At 39.9% G+C, this 17,959-nt stretch overlaps 1 protein-coding gene across 1 annotated transcript; it reads left to right on the top strand.

Annotated features, from left to right (window-relative positions):
- Positions 1 to 4,814: 4,814 nt before the first annotated feature.
- Positions 4,815 to 15,435, top strand: adrb3a (adrenoceptor beta 3a). Its single transcript, XM_084551626.1, has 2 exons — positions 4,815 to 7,008; positions 14,326 to 15,435. Exons 1-2 carry the CDS (start codon positions 5,696 to 5,698, stop codon positions 14,351 to 14,353), a joined length of 1,341 nt encoding a protein of 446 aa, XP_084407752.1. The 5' UTR covers positions 4,815 to 5,695; the 3' UTR covers positions 14,354 to 15,435.
- Positions 15,436 to 17,959: the final 2,524 nt, after the last annotated feature.

Below are 17,959 nucleotides of genomic sequence, written 5' to 3'. Positions count from 1 at the left end.
CACCCCCTAATTTATGGTTTGCCTTACCGCAATAATGGCAGACCTTGTGGCTGTATGTGCTTTTAATAGCATGTTGTAATGGTCATCGTCAGCAGCCTATCGCGTATTTACAGCCTTGTATTGACCTGCTCCTACTGACACAGGATTTAGCAGTTTGATCGCAAGCAGCAGGGTAAAGGAGGTCACATTTATTTTAGTTTCACTGTTTAGCGAATAGAAATCTCAGCATGGATTTTATTCATTCTGTGTTGAGACGGTGTTTTGCTTTGAAAACCAACCAAACAAGATACTCAATTAGATGGCCTGCTGCATGGAGCCTGTATTTTTGTTTTGTACTCCAGGTAACTGGTCATTAGAAGCTGTGTGATGTATCAATACTCTCAAAGAAGAACACAAGCAGGGCTTCTTACGGTGAAGAATAGACACCAGAATAACAGGCTGCTCAAAGGGGAAATGTTGCAGAGAAGGATTTCTATGAGGAGACAGCACTTTCCTTCATATACTCTATGTACACATGAATGCAAACTTACTGTTCCTTAATTCCTTACGAAGCGATGAGATCCTACTCCCTAACCCCGAACAGGAAGAGTGTTTTTCTATTTAAAAAAAAAAAAAAAAAAGGGAAAAGACAGTTATAGGCCAAATGCAAACTACTATTCAAATGTTTGTACTGTGTCCACCTGTTATATTCAGTCTCACAGTTGTTCCATTGCATGCTTTCACATTTACAGCTTCTAGTTTGTGTCCACTTTAATCTACGGATGTCCTTCTTTAATCAGTCAGTGTATATGAGAACCTGGATGAATCACTAAAAATAAAATCAATTTTCCCTTAATGAAGTTTCCTTTTTAAATCTAATTACATGAGTTATTAAGAGAAGGGGGGGAAGGAGTTGTGGATGGTGTCAGATTTGCTATTGCTCAATTTTCTTTCAACTGATTTCATTATTATTAAGAACATGAGCTTGGGATCGGAAGCATCTGTATGTATTCACGGGCCCTGTCAGAATAAAGTATCCCAAAAATAGCCATTGGTCTCGGACGTTCCTCTTGAGAGCTCTGTGTGTGAGAGGACATTGCTGCCTTAAACCCTCAGTATTCCCTGTATGCATCCCCTAAAAAACCTCAGCATGTGGTTCCACTCAGCGCATAATGAGCGTGATTTACCCACGACATGATAGTTGCGGAAGGCTGAACAGCTCAGGGTCTAAACCAGCCTCTTCTCACCTCAACACATGGTTTCGTACTCTCTATCTGCTGGAAGAGGGACCGCTTTTGGGCTTAATCCCCCACAGGAAGCAAACACGAGGAAGAAATATTCTCTGGTCAGATGTAATTTCCGTGACTCATTTTCTTCCCATTTTCGTTGCATGTTACAAAACGTGATATGCACATTGTTATATATCCAAATAACACATTACTGTATATCATCCCCCTTTTTTTTTTCTCACAAGACAAGTAGGGCCATCATTAGTGCCCTTTGGTCGGAAGTTTTGTTTTGCACTTGCAGCCACTCCTTCCAGTCTTGATTAGCTTCTCCAGTTAATGGAGAGTTTCCTGTACAAAAGGAGAGAAAAAAAGCAGCCAAACAAACTCACGGGAGACATTCGTAAACATCTGATGTACAGTAAAGTCATGAAATTCCACACTACGGCGAAGGTGCGGCATCCCCGGCTAAAATTAATATCTGATCGAAAAGGGATTCCCTTTGCAGCCTCGGAAGAAATGAGGTAATAAACATGACACAGGATGATTAGATTAGATTAGATTAGATTGAACTTTACGGTCATTTCTTATAGTACAGGTACATACATAAAAAAAAAAAAAAAATGCAGTTAAGCATCTAAGCAGAAGCGCAAATAGCAAAAAGTGCAAAATTATCCTGATAGTAGGGAACAAGCTATGACTATTGTTTTAAGTAAGTAGAAAAAAAAGTGCATACTAATATTAATACATAGATTGGTATATGCAGCATGGACAGTTAGTATACACATGTTTACACATACATACACACATAAATACCCACACTTTGTGTAGTCAAACCAAAAAATGGAGCTAAATGGAATAGCTCGACCACTTTATTTTTTTATTTTTTTACTGTGTTTCCACTTAAACTGCTGGCCTTAAAACACCTCTCTTGCCTCCTTCTGGAAAATCAATGGGTGAAAACTCCAGCAGATCCAAACAACAACTTGAGGATCCAGATGAAGTGTTAAGCAAGCAGCCTACAATCATTACTGCTGGATATGAGCGAACGCAGACTTCAGCAAGGTTTACCCCCTCTGGCTTTTGCCCATTGAAAACCGGTGGGAGTGACGGCGTAGTCTTTTCCAAGCATGGGAGTGCTGGCAAAGACCTGATGGATTGCGCTGTGAACTGAAATGGAAGTTTGTAAAGTCCAGATGGCTGCCATGGATCGGGCCTCAGCTACATGCTATAAGTTTGAGCAAAAAAAATAACAGAAGCTTTTTGAATGCACGCAGATAGGAATTTATCACTTCACAGGTTTCCATGGAGAGGAGGGAAACATTCCCAGGGTTCAATATAGATAAAGGTTGTGTAATAAACGCGCTTTCTATAAACTTATGACTGCTCCGATGATTTACAGCCATCGTGAACTGAGCAAATCCTGGACTGTTGTGTTCACTGTTAGTCGGGGTTACTTTCGAGGAATTAGACAGTCGCTGTTAAATGTATGTTTCCAGAGCTGCAGCTTATTTCACACATGGCAGGGCACAGGTAAGGGTGCTGCAAATACTTTAGTGACGTACTTCTTACATCAGATGCATGGGTGTACCGTGTAAAGCCGTCCTGGCATTAATATTTATATGACATCTTATGTAATAAAAATGACTAAATGTTATTCATCACGAATATATTATAGTGGTGTCAGCTGTTTAAAGTGAATGCAAAAGGTTATTCTTGCAAATGACTTACTGCTATGTAGCATTACAGTGCACAGTGCCCCAGCGTTAGTTACTATTACAGGGATATCTGGTGAGAAAGCTGTCACGGCTCAATCCACTATCAGCAACTCAGCCTGTGCCAGCTGCCGTGCTCGACTGGACTAGGACCACGTCCAGATCCACCAGAGGCATCTTCTCACGCAAAGACAAATGAGCAGCTGTCAAGTTGTCAGCTCCACAGTGGTGACCTTCATCAAGAGAAATGCTGTCAGAAGGGGCCCCTTGGTCATCAAGTTTTAGAAAAGCAACAATGTTTTGCTTTTGCTTGCTTTTTCCTTTGTGAATGCACTCACAGCTCCACAGCTTCCTGCCGGTTGAGTGACAAAGAGACGCAGGCCGAGCAAAAAAAAAAAAAGGCTATTTAAACGTAAAAAGGGAAGGAAGGCGTTATGTATATGATGGCAAAACAAAACATGCTCCAATTTGGACTAATTTCGGGACTCCATCTCAGGACAATGTTTAAAAAATGACCGCTATAGTAACCCTTAAAGGCATGGTGTAACATTTTGGGAAAGTTTGCTGTGCTGAGATAGATAAGAACATTTAAATCAGTCAAGTGAAAAAGGAAGCTGGATGCAGTGACTGGTTACCTCAGTTTGACATAAAGTAAACTGTAAACAAAGGAAACAGCTAGTCTGGTTCGTGAAGAAAATGCACCTACTAGAACCTACAAGTTGGTTTGTTGTTTGTTTAATCTGTACAAAAACAAAAGAGTGAAAATGTGAAAAAGCTAGATGTGATGATGCTGGTGTTTCATTTGCTTTGAACATAGTCAGACTATTTCTTCATTCTAGGCTGAACCTAACATTTCCTTACTTTGGTCAGTGTCTCTGTAAATCTATTAAATATTGGTGTTACATAATGTTAATGAAAGAAAAAAACACCTCTCCCTGATAGCAGCAGTCTGCCCAACTTTCAATTTCACTTTAATGCCGTGACTTAGACCACACATGAGCTAAAACTTATAAAACTTATGCTGCTTATTTGGGATATGAATTATATGAGCAAACTTTTACACATGGTCAGTGTGTTCCCATCAGGTCAGCTGACACAATGCTATATTAAAAATATTTGAGTATCTCTGCTGCTTTAAAGAAGATACAATAAAATATGAATATGAATTACATACAGCACCAACAAAAGTGAAGATTTGTATGTGAAAATTCAATTCATCTGCAGAAATAACAAGGTGGGAATAAACACAGAGAGAGTAATCACAGCCGCAGCTGAACGGACAGTCAGGAGAAACTGCTCGGTGACTAGACAGCTCAGCTGCGCAGTCGAGCTTGGGATATCTGAAGCGAATCGCATGGAAGGCATTCGCCTGATTGTTCTTCTTCAGTGCTCCGTCTTGAGTAACAGAAAGATAGCCATCTATTATTTTCTTCAACTCCTCCGAGTCAACAAGAGGGCACTTGCTTACTGTTCCCTACAGTTGGGGGTGCCTCGTGCCTTGTGGTCTGCAAACCTAACCACAAACTGTATTACAAATAAACTTATGGAGACCTCTATAGCTGCACTGTTGAAGCAGGGATGATGAACTGTAGTCACTGTGAAACAGCTTAACTTTTGAGATAGTCCAATATTTTTTATGTTTACTGGAAAGCTGGTGTCCAATCACACACACACACACACACACACACACACACACACACACAAAAAAAACACAATTATTGAACCTTGGAGGTGTGTGTTTGACACAATCCAGCATCACTTAACAATCAGAACAGAAGGCAGCAGCGGAAAAGGCCGTTTACATTGTTGACATAGCCAGACGACAGATATTCTTAATGGGTTAACATGCTCAGCTCAGTTGTTACATTCAACACCCGTGCGATTAAAGAACAAAGATCTGGTGACGGACATCTACTACTGGGGAGACACACACGTCACCGGGCGCGTATCAAAAGTTTCGCATGTTGTAATGCGAGACGTGTGACACATATTTTACATGATCTAATGCAGAAGTTGCTCTTTGCCGGCAGTTATGTACTTTATGTCTGCGTGTGTGATTGTTCACATGTGCGTGGCTCTGCAGGGCACTGGTCCCTCTGTGGCTGCAGCACACATACACACTTTTCAACTCCTCCCCTCTGCTTGCAGTCAGGGTGTGATTACAGCCAATACAGTCTTGGGTAACCTGCACTGAGAGAGAGAGAGAGAGAGAGAGAGAGAGAGAGAGAGAGAGAGAGAGAGAAAGAGAGACCAAAAGAAAGAGTGGGCAGTCACTCCGGTGGTTCTTGTAGCAGCGTCACTGTTTGCTTGATCTTCAAACAGTCCAACTGTAGAACTGTGGCTCATGCAGGATTCAGCATTTAAAACTATTCCCAGTGGACGTATTTAAATGGACACGGCCGGGGTTTCCTCTCCATTTGTCTTGGATTGATGACAGCCCTTCTACGCCACAAAACTAATATTGTTTCGACTTTGTGAGCCGTTTGGATTCATCTTTTTGGAGAACATGTTGTTTTTGTTTCCTGAAAGGACTTCCTCAGCTGGTCGCATCTTCAGAGAGGTGGATAGCCACTACACCCCCCAGAGCCATGCAAGACTTCTGAGGCGTGAAATGTAAGCAATGAACGGCAAAAAAAAGAAACTCTTCAGTGAGAATTTCGTCGGCTTTTCACTTTGAGCGGACCCGTATGAATGATAAAGCGGAGAATCTTTAGTTGTGTCAACTTTTCCGTGAAAACACCCTCACTTCTCGGGACTGAATTGAGCCAGTAAATAATGGAAGTCAATGTGAGTACTCTAGCGCCTACCTATGTGAACGGAACAGATGTCTACAAAGATGCCCTGGGACCCTGGATCCTGATCGTAATGTTCATCATCATACTGATCATAGTGGTGGGAAACCTTCTGGTCATCATCGCTGTGGCGCGTACGGCACAGCTACAAACGACGACAAACATCTTCATTATGTCCCTAGCCTGCGCTGATCTCATCATGGGGGTGCTTGTAGTGCCTCTTGGTGCCACTATTGTGGTGACAGGTCACTGGACGCTGGATAAGAAAATGTGTGAACTCTGGACGTCTGTTGATGTGCTCTGTGTGACTGCAAGCATCGAGACGCTTTGTGTCATAGCAGTAGACAGATACATAGCCATTACAAGGCCGCTACGATACAAGGTCCTGCTCAGTAAGTGGCGTGCCAGAATAATAGTTTGTTCAGTTTGGGTAGTGTCCACATTAATTTCCTTTGTACCAATTATGAGAGGTCTCTACCAAGATAGTGACGAAAAAGCACAAAGGTGCTATAATGATAATAATTGCTGTGACTTTGTGACCAACATGCCCTTTGCTATTTCATCTTCAACGGTGTCTTTTTACATTCCACTGCTCATTATGATATTTGTGTACGCTAAAGTCTTTAAAATAGCCAGGCAGCAAGTCAAGCTCATTGATAAGAATCGGATGCGATTCGTGAATGAGTGTCCAACAACGCAGATGCAAGTTGGGTCCCACTTTAACAATATCCTGCCATCGACGTGCACGAGCTCCAGCAACTGCAACAACGCAACGAGGAGGAAGAGCACCAAGCGAAGGCCATCACGGCTAATGCTCGTCAAAGAGCACAAGGCCCTCAAGACTTTGGGTATCATCATGGGGACCTTCACCGTTTGCTGGCTGCCATTCTTTGTAGCCAACATCATCAACGTGTTTAACAGAGACGCTCCCGCGGAGTGGCTTTTCCGACTGTTGAACTGGCTGGGTTACATCAACTCCGGCCTCAATCCCATCATCTACTGCAGGAGTCCAGAGTTTCGTGCTGCCTTCAAGAACTTGATGGGCTGCCCGTGGCTGTCCACCATGTGGCTCAATACTTTCTATAAAGAACTGCGGACTCGCTGCCCCTGTTTTCTATGGCAGGCTGAGTCAGGCGCAGCTGGCTCTTTCCAGCAGACTTCAACCACTAGAACAGAGGGCACTGAGAGCCTGGCCAGTACACAGGAAAACAGCAAAAGTGAGGAGGCTTCCCCTTGTCCTCTGCAGTCCAACGGCAGCACACCCTCTAGTGACTTTTCAGAACCAGAGGCCAAATTGTAAGTTTCTTTTTTTATAAAAATATTATTTATTTTATTATATTATTTACATGTTGTATTTTTTTAAAACTTCCCTAAAAGTTTTAAATATTCTATTTTCTATAAGCATATAAAGCAGAGTAAGTAATAGTTCACAGAAACACACCTAAATGGCACAAGTGGAGTCATCTAAATCAGTTAAGCATTTAAACAAAACCATGCAAAGTGTTTTAGTTTTCTGGTTATTTACATTAAAAAGGCAATTAACTAAATCGATTTTATCACTTATTTTATGTGTCATCATAATGCTTCATTATGAAATTTCAGTCAAATCTTATTTGATGAGTAACTCAAAGATTTTTGTTCAAACCGTCAAGGACCTGAAAGGACAGCGGGGTCTATCAGGGAGTCTGTGACTTTGGCAGCTGGCTTGAAATCTAGATTTCATAAATGCCTTTGTCACTTTTTCCGTTAATTCCACAGAGCTTAGTGCTACACCTTTGATCATATGACATGTGAGAGGACTGCTGGGAACTGCGAAGCAACTGTGGGAAAACTTACGTAATCAATGTCACAGACACTCAAATGATTTAAATTTCTCTCTGGGTTTGGACGTATTGATGCAGACTGAGTATTGCAGAGTTCTGATTATAAAATCACAGTTTTGACAACAGAAAAAAAGACAAAGATGGTGAAGAAACAAATGTAAATATTTTTTTAGTAATTACTTCACCAACAAGATAATTAAGAATTATTAAGATCACAAACTGCAACAGCCATTTAATTTTGAGGATGTCTTCAAAATTATTTTAAACATATATTAAATGGAGTAAAACTCAAAACCCCATAAAGACTTAAGGATTTTTTCTTTCTTCCGCCTTTCGTTCTTTCCTTCTTTCTTTGATTTTCTTGCCTTTTAACAAGTAATTATTTGACATTAAATCCACATTTCTACTTGTTGGTATTCACGGGATCAAGATGTGTTTTAAACACTTTTAACAATGCTTGAGAACTAGTGTCAGGACTGCCAGTGTAATTTTAGAAATGTACCATTTGGTCCAAAGCCACTGTTTTGTGCATTTAATGAAAGAAGAAATCCATATTTGGACATGTTCTAATACATCTGCGTGTCGTGGTCCAGCGGGTGAAATATATTGAGTTGAACAGTTCGGAAAAATAAATAATTTTTGAAGGACTGGCTGCTATTGCAGCTGCTCTTGCAGTATTACTCCTCAAAAAGTGAAATTTAATATAAGGATTTGCCTGCATAATTCAATAAACCTCTGAGGACTGTACCTGTATCACTTACTGCACTGTGTTACCTGTAATCAATCTTTAAATCAAGCTGATGCCAGTGCAGTAAAATAGCTAACAGCTGCTGGTAATATGCTTGGGACGGATGTTACAAGTAGGGTGTTTAAATAGTACTTAAAAGACAACAGTTCAGCTTATTACTGCCATCACTTATTTTAAAGAAACACCCATATTCTAAATGTAAGTTTATTTTTTGTCACTTCCATCTGTTATGTGATAAAAACCGTGTACCCGTAATGATAAAGTTTGCCGTGAAGTGTCTCTGTACAACTCTGTCGAAGGCTGATTTGGAGAGCCGTGCAGCACATTTGAGGACTTTTCCGAATATCAGGGTGGCTGTGTGCTTGTCAGTGGGCCTCAGTAAGCCCTGCCCAACACCCCCTGCAGCAGATAAATCTTTATCACTTATGCACAAGACTTCCCCCATAACTGGAGGGGCTGTTTACAAGACTGACAGCTAATGAGAGCACTCCGGTTAGCACAGGTTAACTGAGGCTGGACAGCTGAATGTTTGGTTCATTAGTGCACAACCACAAGCAGAAATTACGTTATGTCATTATTGCATACAGTAGATTCTAAACAAGGTAATGCTTTCTTTCTAATGTGTGTCTAAATTTTGACACTTAAATAACTTATTTGCAGTAGTTGCAGTCAATTTGAATTTTGTGGTCTACAATTTTATTTTAATTTTTTTTAAAATAGGAGCAACATTTTAATAATAATGAAAAAAATAATCCCACCACAAAATATCCTACATGATTTCTAATTCAATTTCCAGTTGAATTCCAGAAATGTTTACAGCAGACAAGAGATGAGATGTGGTTATAATAAACGTATGACTAGAGACAGTATTTATTCACCATATTTGCTTGATGCCTGAAACACATAAGTGAAGGTTTTAAGTGCTGTTATATGTCACAAATTGAGAGGTTCTGCATGACTGGGATTCTTGTCTCTATGAATTTATACACTGCCTGGCCAAAAAAAAAAAAAAGTTGCCACAAAAAAAAAGGTCAAACACTCTTAAAATTCCGTTGGACCGCCTTTAGCTTTGATTACAGCTTGCATCCGCTTTGGCTTTGTTTCGATAAACTTCTGCAATGTCACAAGATTTCACAAGACCGACCACTGCGCAAAGCCTTCTCCAGCACATCCCAAAGATTCTCACTGGGGTTAAGGTCTGGACTCTGAGGTGGCCAATCCATCCTCATGTTCCCTGAACCACTGTTTCACAATCTTAGCCCGATGAATCCTGGCGTTGTCGTCTTGGAATATACCCGTGCCATCAGGGAAGAAAAACAAAATCCATTGATGGAACAACCTGATCATTCAGTATATTCAGGTAGTCAGCTGAAATCATTCTCTTTTTCTCCAGTTAGCCTCACTGATTAGTGGTTTTCTTAAGGCTACACAGCTGTTCAGTCCCAATCCCTTGAGTTCCCTTCACATTGTACGTGTGGAAATGCTCTTACTTTCACTATTAAATATAGCCCTGAGTTCTACTGATGTTTTTCTTCAGTTTGATTTCACCAAACGTTTAAGTGATCGCTGATCATGATCAATCAGAATTTTTTTCCGACCACATTTCTTCCTCAAAGACGATGATTCCCCGCTATCCTTCCAGTTTTTAATAATGTGTTTTACAGTTCTTAACCTAATTTTAGTAGTTTCTTCAATCTCCTTAGATGTTTTCTCTGCCTGATGCATGCCAATGATTTGACCCTTCTCAAACAGACTAACATCTTTTCCAAGACTGGGATGTGTCTTTCAACAGGGTTGTTTAAGAAATGAGAAGCTACTCATTGCATCAGTTGGGGTTAAATAACTTGTTGCAGCTGAAAGGTAATCACCAATGCAGTAATTATCCAATAGGAGGCTCGTACCTGTTCGCTTAGTTAAACCCAGGTGGTGACTTTTTTTTTTTGACCAGGCAGTGTATTAACAAATGCAGCAACATTCATCCATTTAAAATACCCATAGTTTAAATGAATTCTATGTACATACAATTATATATATGTATAACATTTTCGGATTAAATCATTATCATTAGTCAAATTAATTCACAACTCATGACTCATTTTTTTTTGGCAAGTGGCACTTAGTTACACTACGGCTCTCGCCTTGCCAATTCCCATGAGCACAGTTTTATGGAGGAGGGAAATGTTTCAAATTAAATATTTACTCTATACTCTATATATCACTTCCATCCTTGATACTCCATTGGTGAAATTTTACAGGCATAATCAATGGAGCAGTAAAACAGGAGTCATTTAGAAGCGTATAAAAGTCTTCCTTAAAAGGAGACTGGTGGGTTCTGTAGTAAATCAGCCCAAGGGGAAGGCTCAGCAGACTCACTCTGTGCTTTGGGCAGGATTACAAATGTAAGTGAGATCAGCCGCTCAAGAATGACTCCAAAGGCCTTAAAGACAGGTTTAATGAAGGAATATGACAAACCGTTCCAGGTACAGTCTGGACTGCAGAAGACATTAATTTAAAGTGCCAATGCCGCCGTCTTAAACCTCCGTTAGAGACCACAAAGCTCCTAGCTCGTCCCTGTCAGCGCTCCACATCTATTTAACCAGTGACACAAAAGAGCTATTGAGCAGCATATTTCCTTTAAACCTTGAGACAACACAAGGCAGCATGGTTGGTTAAGTCAGGTGCTGGGGGGCTGATGAAAAGAGACTGAGATAAATGGTTACTAGGGAGAAACGGGTGCACTCACTGCACAGAGGAGACATTATCAATAGTTTGTTTTCATTGAAATACATGCTGGCATATCAGTGCTGCCCTTATCAACATCCAGAGCAGCCTTCAGCTTCTGTCACGCATGCACCATGTTATACTATGACAAACACAATTTTTCATGGATTCCCTTCCCAACAACACTCTATAATGCCCTAGCGATTCACAAAATGAGTTAGTGTTTCCTTTTGTCAGTCACTTAGCGGTAATAAATGTACCAGACATATCTGAGACATGTATTTAAAAGGCACTGCTTTGCGTTATGAGCAGAGGAACACAGTTTATCCATGATTGAGAACACTAAAATTAAGCTAACAGAGAGGGGAGTATTTTGTTTCAGGGCCAACTCGGATGTGGACTGAATTGTAGCATGGATGTGGAGCAGAAAGGATGGGTCTCTGCAGATTATCAATACACCTGCAGAGATACGTTTCAGGAGCCACACAGGCATGTGAGAGAATCATTATTATTGTCACTGAGCTCAATCTCTACAGAAACACGTTGTGCTCTAGTTCAGTTGTGCTGTGCCGGTGCATCACAGCTGAAGTATAAAGCGACATAGTCCAGAAAATGAACTGTCAACCAAGGAAACTGCATTTGACACTGAAACAGAGGAACATAGACTAAAAAAAAAACACTAAAATTGGACGAGGACAAAAAAAAATAATAATTGAGGTCCAAATTTAGCTCCAAACAACATATAATGCAGGTATTTGTGCGGGCTAATGAAAGAGATGCTGTTTTCATTGCTAGCACACACAACATCTGCTCATAGCACAGAAAATATAGTATACGCCGTTGTCAGATTGCAGATTTTCAAAAGCTGAGCTCACAGAGAACAACCGAGCAGATATGACAGCAGACAAAGCACAGAGGCATGGTGGAGAATGAGATTTGCTGCGTAAATACCGACTCAATAAAGTCACCTAAAGTGGCTCATTACTCCGAGATATCGCGTAAATATTTCAGACGTATGAGTTGACAACTCAGAAGAACACATTTAAAAGGACATCGTGTTTATAACCCTGGCATCACCGGTTTACACTGCACCTAACTGTGTTACTGGAACAAACTGTATCATTATGCAGGCTAAATATGTAGCTCGATATAATTGCATTTCCCACACATGCTGTATCCTCACAGAGTGCTCAATGTTTTATTAATGGACACTCTGTTAGTGTAAAAGTGTAGCATTGCAGTAAGAGTTTAGGAAATGTTTAAACAGTTATTTCTTCTGTGTTTAAACTGTGCATTTGGCATACAATATATGTGTTATACTGTAACATATATTTTCAATCTCTGATTACCTGTGATTTCAATATGGCCTGAATGCTGGTGCAACAAGTCAAGGGAGCACTGCAGGGAGGCTGTATCATTAAGCACACATTAGGGAAACCTGATGTTCTGAGTGTGTTTTAGGAGGGGCTGGTGTGCACTAATGCTTTCTTTCCTGTGCTGTGAACCCTGTAATTCTGATCCTTTCGCTGCAGTATGCTAATTATTACGTCCCATAATGTGCATTTAGTTAGCTTGGAGAGTGCAATCGGCTCCCAGGAGAGCATGAAACAAGGAGCAGAATAAAGCAAAACATGGTGGTAGTGACCTGTGGGAAACCTTCAACGCTCCCTTTCAAGTCTGGCTGATATCAGAGGCAATCACACTGCCTCACGGTCTTTAAATGGAGGCATCCGGGAGTTGGGCAAACACTCAAGAACAGTATAACTCTAAATTGTTAAGGTTTGCAGAGATAAAAAAGCAATAAAATGTTGCTGGATATTATTGTGCACTATCCTAGCAACAGCAGCTTTTCCACGTGATTTACGACAACACTATGAGCAGTAAAAGATATCGGTACTCTGTATTAAAGTTTACATTTCAAGCGGTCGGTAACATTTAACTGATTACGCACACTTAAAAATTTGTACTTAAAGTCCAAATACAGGAAGATTAACTGGATGGATTTACAATAATGGCTGGACAAGTTTTATATGTTTGTCACCCTAAATTTGAGTATGACTGGTTAAAACTAGTGGACTTCTATAACAGACTTTATGCTGATCACTTACGGTAATGTCTGGCAATATGTCATTAGTGGTTGGAGCTGGCTGTACAAAGTTTGACTCTGTGGATAAAGACTGTTTCAGTTTAGTAGTACATTTACATAGAGAGACTCACAGTGCTGGAGACTGCAATTTTTTTTTTATTTATTGCGAAAGTCTGAAATCTGTTCTCTAATGGGAGAAAATCATCCACAAAACTGGAAATAATGCGAACTAATAAATTTCCATTTGCGATCCTCGCATCAGCAAATCCTCCTTTGACAAATTTAGAGGCTGATAATTTGTGTCAGCGATGATTCAGAGATTTTCCTTTGCTCTGATGAGCTTGGCTCCTTTAACTTCAACCGGGGCTGCAAAATATGTGCATGCATGTCTGTGGCTGGTTATTTAAAATAATCCACGGACACATGTGTGAATGTGAGACTCAACAGAACATATCACAGAAGAGTTTTCTTTTTTTTTTTTTTCTCCATTAAATCATCCAAACGCACCATGTTGAATTCCTGCTTATTCACGGGGGACAGGTGAAACAGAAAGAAGACTACAGGGATTTCAGTTTCTCATTCTACACACAGTAAAACTGCTTCGACTCCAAAAACCTTTTGAATGATTTTAAACAAAAACCAGAATGTAAGCGGCGTTTCCTACATATATATATTTTTTTTCCATATGCAGTCACATTTTCTGATAAGCTTCCAGCTAAAGGTAGTTTATGTCTTCCTGTGGAGACATGTCGAGTGGAGGTGATAGCATCAGAATTCCTGTCTTGTTGTGGGGGGAGAAGTTTCACAAACGATAAAAGGATGAGGGCAACTTTGCTATAACTTTCTGTAATTAGCTAGAGAAAAAGGGAAGAGGTGGGCCGATGATATCGATGCTGTTTTCCACATGAAAACACCAACATGCTGTTGTCAGAAATAACCTGTAAGACCACAAACCACTGCTGCTGTCTTGGAGATTTTTCTTTTTTTTTTTTTATCTGATAGAAAATGAAATGCGGTACAGGGTGTAACCAGCAACAACCACCACCAAGTTCTACAATAACATGCTGAAAAGAGCTCATTTGTTTGTATGGTCACATCTCCCAGTGCAAATCAAAGAGATAAGGAGTTTCATAATGAAACAGCTGAACAAAGAACGCACATGGCGCGTCTAAATTATTTGTGTGATTTGCTGAAGTCTTTTGGCACCACATGCTAATGTATGTTTCTCTTTTCAGCTTTATGTTGCAGGAAAAGGATGGATGAAGCATAAAATGTCAATCTACTGAAGCGAACTACGTTCTCCAGTTGTTACTGTGATTCCTGCAAAGTCTGAGACCAAACAATAGGGAAGCTAAAGAAAAGTACTGTACAACCACCAAGTCATGGAAAACGCTTCTGAAGGAAGTAAACCCCAAAGACTGGACTGAAACAGCTGATTTTGGACTGGATGGGAACACCGTGACTGTTCTTGTCGAGGGACTGCAGCTCAGACCTTCACAGACATTAGGTGACACCACAGAGGGACCGCCCAGTGTCATCTGCACACTGTTTGCGAAAGACTTTGTTCCAGATAACAATTTTAAATGCATTCCAGTAAATGTTTGGACACTGCATATGTGGCCTGTGGTCAAAAACGTCAGCATGAATTGAAAGTGACTTTGTACAGTATATTATATGATAAGTTATGTATTTATGATACACTGAATCTGTAGCAAGATACAAATGCTGTCTAATGCATACATCTGGCAAGGCTGTCTTCACTGTAGAAGCATTTTCGTCACTTTTCAGTGTAATATCAGCTAAACCAGAGAGCTGGTTGTTGAAATACTCTCGTGTCTGTTTAAAGTCTTAATGTTTTGAGCCTGCGCTCTGTGTCCGCACAATAGTTATGTTGCTTAAAACCCCTGGTCTATGTTAAGTTATACCATGACTATGGAAATGGCTGTTAAAACTTTACATTAGGAAACCTCAGATATAATTCTGATTTAACTCTCGGCATATATGATGTTGTACAAGGTACAGTATTATAAACTGCAGGCAAAAGTCTGCTATCGATAAACATTGCTAGCAAACTCTCTACCTGTGGTCTCTGATGAGTAGCCATGGTATAAGCGCAGCAACAGATTCTGAAATGTCCAAATAAGGAAGAATAATGGACTTGACTGAGGAAACTCTGCCTCCACATTATCCATTATCTTTAACACCTTGAGTTGTTTTATTATCTACAAAACAACGTCTGCTGCATTGAAAAATAAAATATTCTACAGAGTGAAAAACTATTCGTGTGTGCTCTTTGTGTGTTACTCTGTTGAGAAAAGGGTTTAATTTAACACCTTAAATCAGTCAGATATTATTATTATTATGATACATTTTCACATTTTCAGATACAAAGGGTAACTGGAACATCTGGGTTGGATAGGATAAGAAATAAAGTGTCCAATTTTTCATCGTTCTTCGATTTATTTTTTATTTTTTTTATTTCCTGAAGTACTTTTATATTAAAAAATGAAAGGTCATTTTGAACAAAAACTTTGGACAAAGTTATACATTGCAATATATATATATATATATATATATATATATATTTTTTTTTTCCCCCTACGCCTTGAATCAACTCATAAACCCTCAGATTCATGTCGGGGCTCCCTGAGGGATCCCAGCGTCCACGTTGGGAAGAACTGTTCCACAGCACTATAAAACTCCTGCTGAAGACCCAACTCCCAACAACACATTTTTCTGATGGTATTTGAAATAATCGCCCGCCCACCACCCCACTGTCTTCCACTGAAGCAGGCACCATCCAACCTTATGAGAGGAATTTAAAAAATTTTTACTATAAAAAAATAAAATAAACCAAGAGTATAGAGCAAGACATTCGAAAACAAACTGCGATCTGCATTAGTTCTGCCAGACGGGCTGTGTGACTACTGAAAATATCATCCGACAAGAAAAGCCACAACAACTTGGAGTGGAAACAATTATCCTGTCTGATGTTAGGCCACGTTCTTATCAGCTGATTCCTGTTACAATGTTTTCCACGAGCGGGATTCGATTGAAATCAATTGTAAACACTTTTTAGGGGGCAAAAAAACAAACAAAAGAGAAGCCACCACTTGAGGTACGACTGTGAGGGTTTGATAAAATACGAGCACAGGAAACAAAAAGATTTTTTAACAGCCCTGACGTGGTTCATTATTTTGTTAATACAGTATCACAAATTTACCAGTGTCCACATGAAGTTACAGTGATGACAGGTGACAAATACACACGTACATGACTAAAATGAAAATATATTTAAGTCTCCAACTTTTCTAAATAGGACAGGGGCACTCTCATGTTTGATTTAATTTTGTTAATCTTGGATCTGCTAGGATGTGAAGTGTGTCTCTTCTCTTGACTTTCTTCAGGACACATGGAAAAATTCAGCCAAAAACAACAAATCTAGATCTCCAAGTAAGTGAATCTACCTCCCCCCTATTAAATAAAGCATTGCAGGCACATTCTGTTAATGTGGTAGAGTGACTGAGGCGCGTACGCTTTGGTGTTTTTCACAGATCTCCCAAAGCTTGGAGTCATTTGCACCTTTGTAACCATGGTCCAGTTTTATTGTCTTGTTGCCTGTAATTTGTGTCACTCCCGAGGACTACTGAGCAAACACAGATAACATGACATCACACACATATTTTAACTGCAGCCACAATAGATGGAGGATTACACGCGCAGCAGTCTACAAAGTCAAAGGTAAAGGCTCGGCGGTTGCTCTTAGAATAAAATAAAACTCAAAGGAAAACCATGACGGAAAGAGCAAAGGTGCAGATTTCTACACAGATGTGTTAGGACCCCAGAATCCTATTCTCTACTAAGGCAAATCCAACCTTCCCTATTTTGTAAGTGGAAAAACACTGCTGTTTAACATAGTCATGCAGCTGTTATTCTCTGACGAAGCCTAAGAACGGGCTTGGAGTGCGGTTCACCGGGCAGTAGAGGTGTGCGATATCGCTAGATTTGGTATCGATCCGATACCAAGTAAATACTGGGCCAGTATCGCCGATACCGATACCGATATCGATACTTTTTAAAAATTAAGGTGGATGCACCATCAATCTGAATCAATCTAAATCTGAATTAATCTCATGACATTTTAAGTGTTTTCCTGATTTGCCTTTTGGATTATTAATCAATTAAAGTTCAGTACAGAATTTGGTTTATAAGTAAATAGAAAATAATTTATCACAATAAAAGTTTTTGTTCAGAAACAACACAAAATGATCACTTGAGGACAAATAAAAACAATTTTTTTTTCAGGCATGTTCAGAAATTACAATAAAAACTTAATCTCGCCCTTCATTGAACTTCTTTCTGGATTTTTTTTTCTTAAATAAACAAAGTGTAGAAAATTATCACTCCACAATAAATATTATAAATAATGTAAGGACGTGTTTAGGAAGTACAATACAATACAAAAATAAGAACATTTCTCCCCTTTAGTGCACTTTTTTTCTTCTTATCAGCATCTGTAGGGGCCAAGTGGGCGGGGGATTTTAAAAATTTCTATATGCTTTTACAAGTTTGTTGTGTTACCACTGTATCTTACCACCTTTTTACAAATAGCACAACTTGCTATCGTTTCATTTTCGGCCCGAAAATATAACCAAACAGCCCTATTCTTTCTCTCGTTGCTGCTGGCCGAGCCTGGCTGGTAGCGGTGGGCGGTGTTCGGTCACCTGGCGCTGCGGAGTCACATGACGGTAGGCCTACAACAAACTCACGCGAGGGGGAGGAGGAGCAAAACGAGCCTGATCTGCTCTGTGACAGCAGCGGCATCTAGACAAACAGAGTCAGGTCGCTTCTTTAATGAAACGAGAGAAA

The sequence above is a fragment of the Chelon labrosus genome (assembly GCF_963514085.1).
Source record: "Chelon labrosus genome assembly, chromosome: 9".
In the NCBI taxonomy this organism is placed as follows: domain Eukaryota; kingdom Metazoa; phylum Chordata; class Actinopteri; order Mugiliformes; family Mugilidae; genus Chelon; species Chelon labrosus.
This window is presented reverse-complemented; position numbering and strand designations above follow the sequence as displayed.

Bases quoted from the DNA above. Each gene is read 5' to 3' on its own strand.
- adrb3a (XM_084551626.1), top strand. From the start codon at position 5,696: ATGGAAGTCAATGTGAGTACTCTAGCGCCTACCTATGTGAACGGAACA. The intron at 7,009-14,325 runs GTAAGTTTCTTT...TTCTCTTTTCAG, and splicing joins TCAGAACCAGAGGCCAAATT to CTTTATGTTGCAGGAAAAGG.